At 31.4% G+C, this 14,004-nt stretch overlaps 1 protein-coding gene across 14 annotated transcripts in view; it reads left to right on the top strand.

The window, feature by feature from the left end:
* Window positions 1–14,004, top strand: part of slo (calcium-activated potassium channel slo) — a 229,620-nt gene extending 215,616 nt beyond the window's left edge. For 9 of the 14 annotated variants that reach the window (XM_017903705.1, XM_017903699.1, XM_017903703.1 and 6 more), the window contains 10 exons: window positions 247–379; window positions 4,752–4,811; window positions 7,980–8,376; window positions 9,774–9,957; window positions 10,061–10,156; window positions 10,244–10,380; window positions 11,294–11,406; window positions 11,563–11,724; window positions 12,163–12,256; window positions 12,632–14,004. In XM_017903705.1, the coding sequence (XP_017759194.1) occupies window positions 247–379; window positions 4,752–4,811; window positions 7,980–8,376; window positions 9,774–9,957; window positions 10,061–10,156; window positions 10,244–10,380; window positions 11,294–11,406; window positions 11,563–11,724; window positions 12,163–12,256; window positions 12,632–12,712 (1,457 nt within the window). In that variant the 3' untranslated portion in view covers window positions 12,713–14,004. The remainder of the gene's footprint in view (window positions 1–246; window positions 380–4,751; window positions 4,812–7,979; window positions 8,377–9,773; window positions 9,958–10,060; window positions 10,157–10,243; window positions 10,381–11,293; window positions 11,407–11,562; window positions 11,725–12,162; window positions 12,257–12,631) is intronic. The other 5 variants (XM_017903701.1, XM_017903712.1, XM_017903713.1 and 2 more) reach the window with 2 other exon arrangements.

The following is a 14,004-nucleotide window of genomic DNA, read 5'->3' on the forward strand; positions in this document are numbered from 1 at the left end:
TATATATAATTTATAATTTTACAACATGTGTATACAATATTTATAAATTTTATTATATTTTAAAATTTTATTGTAATTTAAAAAATATTTTAAAAATATGAGAAACCTCATATATGTACACATATAAAATAATAATAATTTTAGACCAACATATCATTGATAAAACTAAGAGCTTTTCATAAAAATAGCCCTGAAACTAGATTTGCTCCAACATCTATTATTTTATACCATTACGTTATGTTACAGCAATGAGAAATCACCGGAATTCCGTCGGGATGACCATGATGAATTCAACGAAGCAGGTGAATAAGGTGAAACCGAATGTGAATCGAGCGACAAATGACAGTTTATCCAGTCCAAATCAACCGTACAATCAAAGGTATTCGTTTTACTTTAGACCTAACCTCTACCTTTAACGTACACGACCTGGACGTGCATCGTCCTTGCATTCACTCATTCTTCGCATTTTCGATCACTTACGATAAATATCTCGTTACACACTCAATAACCGCGTGTGAATTTCACTACTGAGAATTAATTACACGCAATATCACCAACTAGAATGAAAACAAAAGTTGATGTTGCTTCGTGCAACCATTGACTTCACTGCAAAATTGAACCGTGCCGAGTAGCTTATGTCACGTTTCCAAAACACTTTTTCGATCATTCGAAGTTCGACTATGTGTGATTACTCCAAGCATAATTATCTACACGATTCGACCTATTCAGCTATTATAAATATATACACACGGTTACATGGCAGCTCGTGGTAAATTTTTCGATCTTTCTGTCTGCAACTTCGCACTTTCGCTGTTGTACGAACTTACAGTTGATTCTGTGTCTCTTCTATATCTGCACGATTAGAACGACTCGAGCTTTACTGTACACGATATTTTTGTAAGCTGTATACAACAGGTTATTCAAATTACATGTAGTTACATACAGAGTGGACCATGCAACGTGACCACCTCGTTTTTCTTCAATTATTTAATTATTGCAGAAGCAATAAAAATTATTTTGTCGTAAATGACAGGATGTGAAAAGGTCTCACCCTGTACAACTTTTAATTTAATTCTTAATTTTTTATTTTTTATTATTATTATTTGTAATATCTATACTGTGTGAAAATTAATAATATTTATTGTAGATTTCTAAAAGAATTATAAATTTTTCGATATTGCAGTGAAATTATTTTAACGCATACTTTGAATAACCTGATAAAGCTTCAAAACAATTATTTGAAACGATTTACCTCACAAGATACAAGAACACCTCTTTAATGAACAAATTTCGATTATATAATTTATTGTCTTTACAGAGTGCACCACGATGTATAACACAATGTTTTTTGAACAATATTTGCATCTATTTTCCTTTAATTAGCATGTCTTTTTAAAGTTATCGAGCATAAATAATGGTAAATATTGTACGACTTGAATTTTAACTTACTATTATTCTCGGTAGAGAACTTCCATGCGATCCAGAATCATTATCATAGCATCTGGTAGACCAGTTACATTCTGTGTAACAAATTCCATTTATTGATTAATAATCCTTTTCAATTTTAATAATCCTTCGTCTTATTAAAATTCTTATAAATATTTAATATTCCTGTAAATTTCGAATACTTTCGGAACTTGCATCAATCGATACGATGTTGAATCAATATCATAATGAGTTTCTTAATGGCACATAAAAGAAATGTTAATTCGTAAAGAAATACTTTATATTTCAGAAAAGAAATACTTTATATTTCAGAAAAGAAATATTAATTTAACTATAGGGATACTCAATTTACCATAAATATCATTTTAATGTACATAAATTAATTTAATTCGTGAGTTTAACTAAAAAAAAAATTGATTTGTTATAAATATCGTGTTAATCTATTGTTTACAAATAACACAGTCAGCAGAAATAATAATTGGATATGCATTTGTTCAATGAATTCTGAACGAAATAATTATATTTGAATAAAGTGAGAAATTGTAAGAGATGCAAATATATTAAGGCATTTTTTAAAGAGTTTATAACAAATACTCATTAATTGCTTTAGTGAGTTGCCAACATTTTTTTTTAATATTTTTCTTTTAATAGGAAAGCTAATTTTCTCCCAAGATTATTTTAATCTCGTTAATGAAGTACTACATGTGCTGCATTATGCTCGCATAAAACTTTAAATAAATCAATATAATTATGTTGTGACCTTAACATTTATGTTAAGAGGTCAGATTTTCTTTAGAGATCAATTTAGAGATCAAAGATTTGAAACTTCGCGTGACATGAAACTGAACTAAAAATTTGTTTTATTAGCAAACAGAAATAAGAAAGTAAAGTAAAACATGTTTCTAAGATATTAATGCTCACGCGAATAAAAACAGTTTTTAAGCAAACGATTTTTAATGTTTTTGTTAACGTCTCGTGTAAGAAAAATTAATTTTGCCTTCTGAAATTTTGTTTTTGTTTTTAATCACCTAAATTATTTTAACTATCTAAATAAATCATCTATTAATTTTACCCAATTATATAAAGTACTTTGTGTACATACATAAGTGTACACTTTGAATTTCACTGAATTTATAATATTTTAAATTTAGTAAATACTTTGTTCTAAAGGTTGAAGTAAAAATGCATTTTTTAGAAAAATTGGATTATTATCAGGCTACTAAATTATATTTTAATTTTGAATATAGGAGAAAGAGTAAGTAAAAAGTATAAAAAAAAATAAATATTAAAAGCAAATTGTAATAAAAGTCTTAAAATATTGAAATATTGAGGAAAAGATGCTTGAATGGACCCAATTTCATATATGTATACATCTAGAAATTTGTTCAATGACTACAATACACAAAATCAAATCTTGTAATAGATGTATAACTCGAGTTTTCTGACAACTGAAGCATACAGTTATATCTTTCATATGATGAATACACAAAAATTATACAAGGAATAAATCTAAGCTATAATTTTTTGAAATGTAACGATCAATGATATACAAACATACGGTGTTGTATAGTTTTCTGTTTAGAAGGTATCTGTATCTGTTACAAATGCAGAGAAGATTGCCTATAATTTATATCACTTTCTTTTTCAATTTATTCTATTTATGTTGAAGACATATAACTCAATAATAAGATACCAAATGTAAGGATTGATTAAATATATTAGAATGGTAAAATGTTAAACTAATAATTAAAAACTTCTACAAGGGTTTAGTAAATTTCTTTAAAATGTATGGATAATCTTTTTTAATTACTTCTTTTAATTTATCTACAGAATAAACATTAATGTAATAAAATTTATTTTATTTATTAAGTAATATATTTGAATTGATATATGCTGTATACTAAAGCTGGAGAACTTGCAAATTTCTGCAGTTTATTTAGTATTAACAAGTTTTTTCCATGTATTATTTACTTTAGTCTATAAAATACAGTTCATTTCACTGTTATTAATATTAATTATACGTAATTAATATGGTTTTAAATATAAATATAATTAGGTACTAAAATAACCATACCCAAAATTTATTACATTTGATAAAGAAAATATGTTCCTGTAAATTTTTTGCATTATTTTTAAGTGCTAAATCAATTCCTAAAACAAATCCCATCTATTGTGGGATATTTTGTATATATCGCATGTTAATAGGTTAGTAGCAATCCATCAAATTATATTTTTTTCTGCTTCCCTTCCTTACACAATATTTGAAGGTTAGCTTCCACCTATTATAAATAAGTCGCTCATCTGTGCTTCCTTTTATAATTTTGTATACTGCTGAAATTTGAAAAATGCTTTTGCAATAAAACTGCTTGTCTGCAGCAAACCTATGTACCAATGACTGTTTAGAATTATTTATTTTTCAGCAAATTATTTTAAATAGGCTGCTATTATATCCAAATTATCATACCCATTTAATTCATATGAGCAGCTTTGTCCTCTGAAAAGCAGTATATTTGTAAATTGCCTATTCTCATACCAGTAGTAATCAAATTAGGTTGTCTGCAATAAAGATATTGTTCCAATCACTATTTAGAATTAGGAGACAATGATAATATAGGTTTAAAACTTAGCGTAATTCCTTTTAGTATTTATTTTTCTATATATTGTTATAAATTACCTTCACACTCAATCTGTTATTTATTTAATTCATATAGGCAATTTTATTCTTCAAGAAACAATATAAATTGTAAATTATTTTCTTTCATATTGATATCAGTTTGATTATTTGTAACAAATTTGTTGTACCAATCATTATTTAAAATTCTGAATGTAATACTAATATTTTATACTTGGTGGAATTTCTTTTATTACTTATCGTAGAACAAATTATTTTGAATAAACTATTGCTGCTCCAAGTTTATTACATTGATTTCATTTATATAAACAAGTTTATTCTCCAAAAAGCAGTATAAACTGTGAATTGCCTTTTTCCATTCTATTAGAAAAGCAGATACCTTCTTGTAGGAAACTGTACATAATTTTAGTCTTTACATTTTGTAAAAAAAAGATTACCAATCAAGAAATGATTTAGCCTATCTTAACCTATGTTTTACAATGAGAAATGTCAAACACTAAAAGTTCCGAAATTTTACATCCAATTACAAGAATCATCACTATCATCACCGCTTAGAAATTAAACTTTTTATTTTTGTCTATCACATTACATTTCAACGTTATTCGATGGCGAATGAAGAAAAGAGCGTCTACAAATCGACGAATCCAACGTTACAAATACCTTCTGATTCCAGATCGCAAGAGGAGTCCGCATACCCTGGCTACCATCTCGCCTACGAAGTCAAAAAGCTCATGTACGCTTCTTTTGTTACGTTAACTGTCACGTTAAGCCGCTGTTCTCTCTTCTACGCTATATACATATGCTTGGTTGGATACATTTGCGACATAAGATTCTGCTTGCAAACTGCATGTGAATGTTTATGTTTCACAATATTTCGTTAATTGCTTGTATAATTAAATTGTTTATCATCGTTTATATCAGTATATAATATTTTTCTTCTTTATTTGCTTCCCTCATATAAAAAATTAATTTATAACTAAATGTTTTGGCAAAAAACTTATATCAGGCTTCTTTTTTACTATATTTTTGTTGTTATTTTGCATTTTTATTTCTTGTCTATAAAATGTCTATTAAATTACTCTATAATTTTTGATAATAAATGGGTTCTGTTCATCGTGTTTCCATAAGGTGGTTATAATAGCTTTTAATAGGTGACGCTGTTTACATCGTTTGCTTCTAATAATTTGTATTGTACTTACTGTTATCTTCCTCTTTCTTTCTAATGGTTGTTCATCAAATATCACTAAGTAAATGGTATTTCGATATGCTGTATAAAACTCATTAATGTTTATAAGCCCATAAGAAAGGTACTTGAACATAACTCCCCAAAATATAAGAAAAGTGAGTAAGAGAATTAAAATCTTCGTATTTTTTTGTTTAGCAACGTAAAATATATAGGCTTCCATCTACATTTATTAAATAATTTGTAATTTTTGTAATTTTTGTAATTTATGTATTGAATTAAAAAGTAGACATCAACAGACTTTGTAGAATTTAACAATAGAATAGTTATGTAACAATATAAAATAGATTTGAGACAAGTCAAACTTTCGATACTTGTGATATTTTAAATTGCTTTTGCACATGGCATTATGAATTTGTAGTTAATATGAAATTTTAATAATTTCAGCAAACTATACTTAGTTTTACAAAATGTGCAGCTTTATAATTGATTTATGTGATTAAAAAAAGATCACAGAAAAGTTTTTTAAAATTTGTCGATGATTTCCGTTTATACTGTATAATTATTGAAAATTTTAGATATTATATAATAAACTTGTACATATATGCATGTATTGTGTATAGATTGAAATATCTTTGGTTTTGAAAGAGATATTAATTTTTAATCGCAATTTATTAATTTCATTCTTTTAGCATCACGAAGTATTCTGAGCATAATTCCGAACATACTTGAAAATTTTTCTTTAAATCGATATTTTCTTACGAAAAGGTTTTTGTTAAATGATAAATTCACCTTTTACGAATTAATTCTTCGATATGGCAAATTTGGCTTTGTAAAAAATGCTAATAGTGCATATGCTTAGTGCATCTATTGCAGAATATCTTCAATTACTAACATAACCTAAGCGCTTCTGTTAAAAATAACCAAAAAATGTGCACTATTTACTAAAATAGTAATGAAAATGTAGAATTAATGCAGGATTAACTATTTCAATTGACATTTTTTTTTTCAATAACCCTTTTATGTAGTTCTTCGTTCTTTAACGAATAGTGGAAACCATCTTGAAAAAGGTTTGTTATATATGAACTTACGAACAGGTATCAACAACTATAAAAAATATCTGCCATTATAGCTTTTATAAATAAATCTGCACGGCTGGATAATTAGAAATTTGCAAATATTTGGCGCAAGATCATTTTTCTCTTTCATTTCCGTAATACTTTCTCTTCAAAAAATCATATGTTGTACTTTAATCACGTTCCTTTTCTTTAAATTAAATTTGCCGATTTTGATAATGTTATTAATAACGTTAATTAATTTACATTAATTATTTAGAAAGGAGAATGTTAAAAAGGGGCCATTTTTGACATTGTCCGGAAATGAAAAATTCTTTCAGGACCCTTAGAGGATCTTTCAAGGAACGAAAGATTCCTTTATCGCTTTGCTGAGAAATAATCGTCTCATAACGATCGAGAGCCACTGTGAGCACAAAGCTGTCGCCATCTGTCGGTTGGCGACCGCATGAACCCGATTGTCGGTGGTTTTCTTACAATATGGTATTTTGGTTTTGCTTGACTCCACCCTTCGATTCATTTGCCAGCTGAGACCCTCGCTAATTATTTCGAAGGTGATTCTGTATCTGAATAGGAAGACGACGAAACATTATACTTGGGTGTGCTAGATCAGTCCCATTTTCACATATTTCGATTAATTTTTGACAACTTTCCTATCATCTTGGTAATGTGATAAAGGAATTCTTTATTTCTCGAAAGACGCTCTTAAAGGTCCCGAAGGAATTTTTCATTTTCAGACGATGTCAAAAATGTTCCCTTTTAACATCCTTTATTTATTTATTTAAACTATTTCTATATCTCTTTAAACTAACATTCCAAAATTTATCCATTCATATTCATTAATCCATAGATCTGAAAAGCTCTTCATTTACAAAAATTGTAGTGGAATTAACACAGCTCATATCACTTATTATTTACAGATTAATACAGTGTATACCGGAAGGTTGGATGTTCTTAATTGTTCAGTTAAATGAATATTTTTACTTAATGTAAAAATATTGTAATTAATATTGTAATTAATATCCTATTACGCAACGCATGATTCTCTAAGCGGATTTTGAATACTATCATACGAAAATTGATTTAGTTGTAACATAGGATATCGTAATAATTACAAGAACAACAGTATCAGAAATGATAGTATCCTATATCTAGTGGTTTGGCTAAACAAATTTTTTCGTTTTTTCTTCAATACGTATTGTGATTAATTTTTTGGTATTATAATATAAATATAAATTTATAAGAAAAAAGAAATCTGTATCAAATAATATCAGGTTATTTAAAAACAAAAACCTAGGTAATTTTAATTTAAACATTATCAACGTTAAATTAAAATTTGTTAATATCCGTATACAAAACTTTTCTCAAAATTATCATAAAAATGACGAGAAAACTTTTTGGCCAACCCAGTATCTTGCTTGTTTAAACTAGCTAAGTTTTCGTTAGTCTTCATCCGCTTGGGCATTCCAGGATTAGTTTAGAATAAAGCTATTGGAAAACATGAGAAATTAGTCATGAAAGATTGTATTGCGTATTCTTACGCGTATTCTAATGTACTAGTATTTTATGTTTAATCGAGTAACGATATTACGGTGTAAACACTGGCGACGATTGCTATCTAGTAAAAGTGGTATTCGCTTTCTAGGCCGACGAGCAGAGCCTCTGGCGGCACGAACGTGAACAACAATGGTGGTCTTCAAGTCGGTATTGCCGACGATCAGGCGAAAGACTTCGATTTCGAGAAGACCGAAATGAAGTACGACTCAACGGGTATGTTCCACTGGAGTCCATCCCGTAACCTCGAAGACTGCATATTGGATCGTAATCAGGCGGCGATGACAGTTCTCAATGGGCATGTCGTTGTTTGCCTATTCGCTGATCCCGACTCGCCTCTCATCGGACTGAGAAACCTTGTCATGCCATTACGAGCTTCCAATTTTCATTACCACGAGCTTAAACACGTAGTAATAGTTGGGTCTGTGGATTACATCCGCCGCGAGTGGAAGATGTTGCAGAATCTACCGAAGATATCGGTGTTAAACGTAAGAAATATTTTCCACTTATTTCGTCGATAAGTAAGAATTATATTTAATAACAAAGCAATAAAATCAGTAGCTGCAAATTGATTCACGTTAAATTTTAAGTTTAAAATTAGAAACAATTTTTATTTTTCTCTTTTTTTCTGAATACCTTTTGTTGACATATTTGTGACAGTTTTGTGCTTAAAATGAGACTAAATATGCCACGAAATGAATAATATTTTTTTACATAATAAACTGGTGAAATCAAATTTAATTCATAATCAGATAGTTCTTTCTCTTTTGCCAAGATTCATTTTGAAGTTATTTGAGAAACACTGAAAGTTGTGAGCCATGTCATTCAGGTCCACTGAATAATAACGGTTACCTGAGAAATCGACATATGGTACACACCTAGGATTTTCTAAAGCTTCGACCATAAACTTGGGACCTCTTGAAGTCTGATAAACTTGAGTTGAGAAATCATCACTTTATTCTAATATCTCTAAATTATAAAGGTTATATATAATAATCTCTTGAACTCCAACATGATCAATTTGCTTTAAAAATCTCAATTTATACTAAAATATACAACCTTCATAATATTTTCAAATATTTGTTTAGTATTTGATACTATGCATTTAACCTAATTCTAGGAAAAGCATTTATATAAATTAAAATTTGTAATTCTTTATAATTCTTTGTAATATTTTGATAAAAGTTTACTTTAACCAGTCGACTGTGGCGACCTCTTCTCAGCGGGTATCTACATGAGCCGTTCACTGCACAAATCGATGAACTCCACTTTTTGAAAAATCTTAAATTTAAGTGACAAAGCACTTGGTATAGTCATAACTCTTTATATTTATAATAACCTTCCCTTATAATAAAGATTAACACCATTAAACGACAAAAATTTGTTGGCCACTGGATAATAAATAATTTATTTCAGAGGTCACTTTGATTAACTCCGTACTCTAATGTAAATCTTTGCAATAATGCAACTCAAATGCACTAGCAAGCCATGAATGATAACTGTGAATTTTTTAGTGCCGTCTTATCAGAATTTAAGTAAAATTTAGTAAAATTTAAATTTATTACTTTTTTCACTTGCCAAATCGATTAACTCTTCCAGTAACATAAAAATGATAACATCACTAACGATTACCTTTTGGCTATTTTTTCTTATAAATTTTATATACCGTTAGATGAAAGTTACATTTCTATTTATGCATTCTACCATATTTCTTTCGATTTAAATTATAAAGGGAATTTTAAAAAACAGTATACATTATTTCATTGCATTTCTCCACTTTTTGTTTGATGGAGTTAATCAATTTGTGCAGTGAACGGCTCATATAAAAATGTCATATTATTACTAAAGATAAACACGTGTAATGGGATTGTATCTATGTTCTCAGGGTTCACCATTGAGCAGAGCAGATCTGCGTGCCGTTAACGTGAATTTGTGCGACATGTGTTGTATCCTGTCGGCTAAAGTGCCTAGCAACGATGACCCCACCCTCGCCGACAAGGAAGCCATCCTCGCGTCCCTTAATATCAAAGCCATGACTTTCGACGATACCATTGGAGTGCTCAGCCAAGGTACGTATTACCCATGACACGATCTTGGGTGTTAGCATTCCTATTCAACCACTCCCCGCGTTTCATCGTGCACACGTAATTAAATGTCAAGTGACGATTCCAGCAAATAATGAGCAAGGTAATTTGACCGCAGTTGGCAGCCCAATTGTTCTGCAGCGACGGGGATCCGTTTATGGTGCAAACGTACCCATGATAACAGGTATACACGTGACTTGTTCATTGATTACTTATTAATTAGTCTCTTCACCAAGAATGTCGATACGCCTGATGGATTCGTCTGTTATAGAACTCGTGAACGATAGCAACGTGCAGTTCCTTGACCAGGACGACGACGATGATCCAGATACAGAACTGTACCTAACCCAACCGTTTGCTTGTGGTACTGCCTTTGCCGTCAGCGTATTAGATTCGTTAATGTCGACGGTCAGTGACAATCTATTGTCTTGTTCATATCTAATAGTGGCCTATCTTGAACTTTATAACGCAGGTCTGACCATCTGTCATTTCTGAGAATCCTCATTATTCGATATCTCGCATATGTTTTCAATTACTTTATGATCAGGAGAAGACCTTTTTTGTTTAATAGCAACAAACGTATTGTAATCTGCCTTAAAATCCAGCCTTTCTATTTCCATAAAATTTATGCGAGCCTCTGATTATTTCATGATATTTCCAATTCGATTCATACAGAGCGTGTGCACAGTATTTTGATGTATCTTAACACTTTACCGACCGCTAGCGCTTCAATGGCATACGTACGTCCAACCGGCCGCTGAGCCGCAGATTCTCCCTGGCGCCGGCTCTGTTTTGGTTTAGACTGTCGCACGGGAGTATCTGTGTGTTTCGTATGCTCAGATAAATTTGTAAAAAAAAAAACAGACACTAAGGACATAAAACAGTCCTCCACTTGACCTGGGACATTGCAGTCCTAGGGCCGCAACAATGTGGGAGCTTACAAAGCAACGCAACTAACGCAACTGAGCAACGTACCCCAAAGCCGATTAATAGGCTCTCGGTCGGTAAACATCGGCGACCAAAAGCCGATTAATAGGCTTCCGGTCGGTAAAGTGTTAAGTATATTATTTCTTTATCAAAACATGTCTTTTATCAAGTAACTTTCATAATAACATTATCGTGCGATTTTTATCTGGGCAATAGTCAATGAGTCTCAGTTATTCTTGGACAATTAGGTTAATTATTCCAGGACATTGAACCTGGCATTTGGACCTAGGACTAAACTGGACAATTGTCTGTTTTATCGCACTTGGGACAAGGTTGAACCTCGTATATTTATATTATTGTATTAATTTCTTACTTGTTTCTCTTTTTGTAACAGACGTATTTTAACCAAAATGCGCTGACTTTAATTCGATCTCTAATCACTGGTGGAGCAACGCCTGAATTAGAATTAATTCTTGCTGAGGGAGCAGGTTTACGAGGAGGTTATAGGTAAATTATATATACCTTTCATATACTTTTCATATGTCAATAAAAATATATATCTAAAGTGCACCATTAGAGGGCACGATAGCTACTGATGCTTTCCAGAAAAATATTCAAAAAGTCGTTATTTGTATTTTTTAATTTATACCTTTTTATTTGTAGTACACCTGACAGTCTGGCCAATAGAGATCGATGTCGAGTTGGTCAAATCGCATTATACGATGGGCCATTGGCCCAATATGGTGAAGGAGGCAAGTACGGTGACCTCTTTGTCGCAGCATTAAAGTCATATGGAATGCTGTGCATTGGTCTGTACAGGTACAGGTACCGGACTTTTTTCCTTCTCTCGATGGTATTTATTGGATTACTCTACACGAATATTTTACGCATATATTTTCTATGAAAATCTGTCATCTTTGCTGCTGCGATTATACTGCCATTGATTATCTCTTACTATACCATTCTTGTACTTACTATGTGACTTTTGATTTTTTGCCGCATACTTTTGCATTTTGCGTTTTTGCGTCATGAAAAAGAAACGACGATCGTAAGTTGCCTTCATCCAACAAATACCCATCATTTTTTATGATTGTCTTTGTATCACTTATTTGTTTAGTGTTTAGTTACTGTTGCCAGCGTTTAGTTTAGTTTAGTTTAGTTAGTTTATAGTTTAGTTCAATCGTACATATGTGTATTTAGCATAGACCGTAAGTTTCGTCCACCATAAACATTATATACCGCTAATACTTGATACAATTTTAGGTTTCGAGATACCAGTTCATCGTGCGATGCTTCTTCTAAACGATATGTCATTACAAATCCTCCAGATGATTTCACGTTATTGCCTACAGATCAGGTATGAGGGTATTATTGATATCAACTTTAGTAGTGTAGGTTATATTACATAAAACATAACCTACAAATTAGTATTAGTAGTATAGGTTATAGTACATAAAACATAACCTACAAAATAGTATTAGTAGTATCTTTAACTGTTATGTCATTTATAACTTGTAAATATAGCAATAGGCATTATTACTATCAAATCCCTAAAATTTTATTCGCATATTTAGATATTTGTTTTGCTATTGTAAGTGTTAATGCAGATATTATTCATAATTATGAATTACACGAGAAAATGTTTATTCGTGAATTTATGTATTTACTTTTGACAATTTTGTATTTACTTTGCACGATGTGATAATAATATTTTCATTTTTCTACCCCAAAGGTTTTCGTGCTGATGCAATTCGATCCAGGTCTGGAATACAAGCCGAGCAGAGGGGCTCGGGGAAAGGATGATGCCTCCTGACTGTTGCTGTGTAGCGCCCTCACCGACGGACCTTATTCCTATATCTAAGCAGGCAAAGGAAACCATCATGCCGCCCGTCGTCCCTACTGAATCGACTAATCTTCATTGGCTGGCATTATGGTATGATGCCCTCAACGAATTATCGCAAACCCCGTCCATAGAACGAATCATCAACACGTCCGTTTTTTCTGCTGGTTACGTGTCGCCAGTGATATTTCGTCAATACTCGTAGCTGATTCGGTTTCCCTCTATAGTGCCCGCAGATCTCTCTGTTCCTTGCTATTTATCGCTACGTGATTTATTTCCACATTGTGACCGAACATTTCTGCGTTGAGGCGTGTTTATGTAACAAGTAGAAGAAGGAAAAACATCGTGGCGAATATGGAGAAAAGAGAAGAAGAAAAGAAAAATCTGCCAAGGAAAATGAGAAAGAGAAGAAACGGCAAAGGGATACCGGGATGCGGTATGATGAAACACGGTCCGAGGGTAGCTACACGTTAAGCTTTCTAAATCTTCGTAAGACATGAAATATAACGTCTTCGATTGGAAGGCGACATAAGGACTGAAAGGGCTTATTCTGAGGCGTAAAATGGTGTGTGACTATATCCCATGCCTTATGCTTTCAGCAGAATACAGAGTACAGAAGAAAACAGAAAAAAAATATACTTAAAACAATGCGAAGCAAACAGCTTAACTATAAACGCTTGAGAACATCTTCAAGGCTGATCGCTGAGGAATTGTAATCGCCTTCGCGACTTAACGTATACCATCGCTGTAGCTCATTCAGGATATGTAAATAGGTACAGAACAGGTGAATATGTTGTCATTTGACGGTAAATTATAAACAAAAGCGGAACGAGGAGGAAAGAGGAAGAAATAGGAGATATGAAAATTGATTGAGATAAATTGCACTGACAGGACCTTTTTGGTTCTTTCATGTAAATGCATTGTTCACTTTGCAAGACAGTCGTGTGTTCGTCTCCTGTATCGTAATTTTGTATCTTGCCTTGTCAGCAAATGGAAATATGTATACATATATGTACATGTATCTGTATATGCGTATATACAGGGTGATCCTTGCAACTACAACAGACTGCAGCTTCTATTTAGAATATCAGGGAGTACAATGGTAGAAAGTGTAATATAACTTAACAAAATCCAATCTCTGATTTCACTTTTCTTACAATTACATATTTTCCTACACTTGCATCTATGTCTTCTACATTAAACTATTATCTTTTTGGTTTATGAACAAAAATATTGAAATAAATAGCGTATATGGCACATTCTTC

Source organism: Eufriesea mexicana, unplaced genomic scaffold (assembly GCF_001483705.2).
Source record: "Eufriesea mexicana isolate 0111107269 unplaced genomic scaffold, ASM148370v2 scaffold2467, whole genome shotgun sequence".
Classification (NCBI taxonomy): domain Eukaryota; kingdom Metazoa; phylum Arthropoda; class Insecta; order Hymenoptera; family Apidae; genus Eufriesea; species Eufriesea mexicana.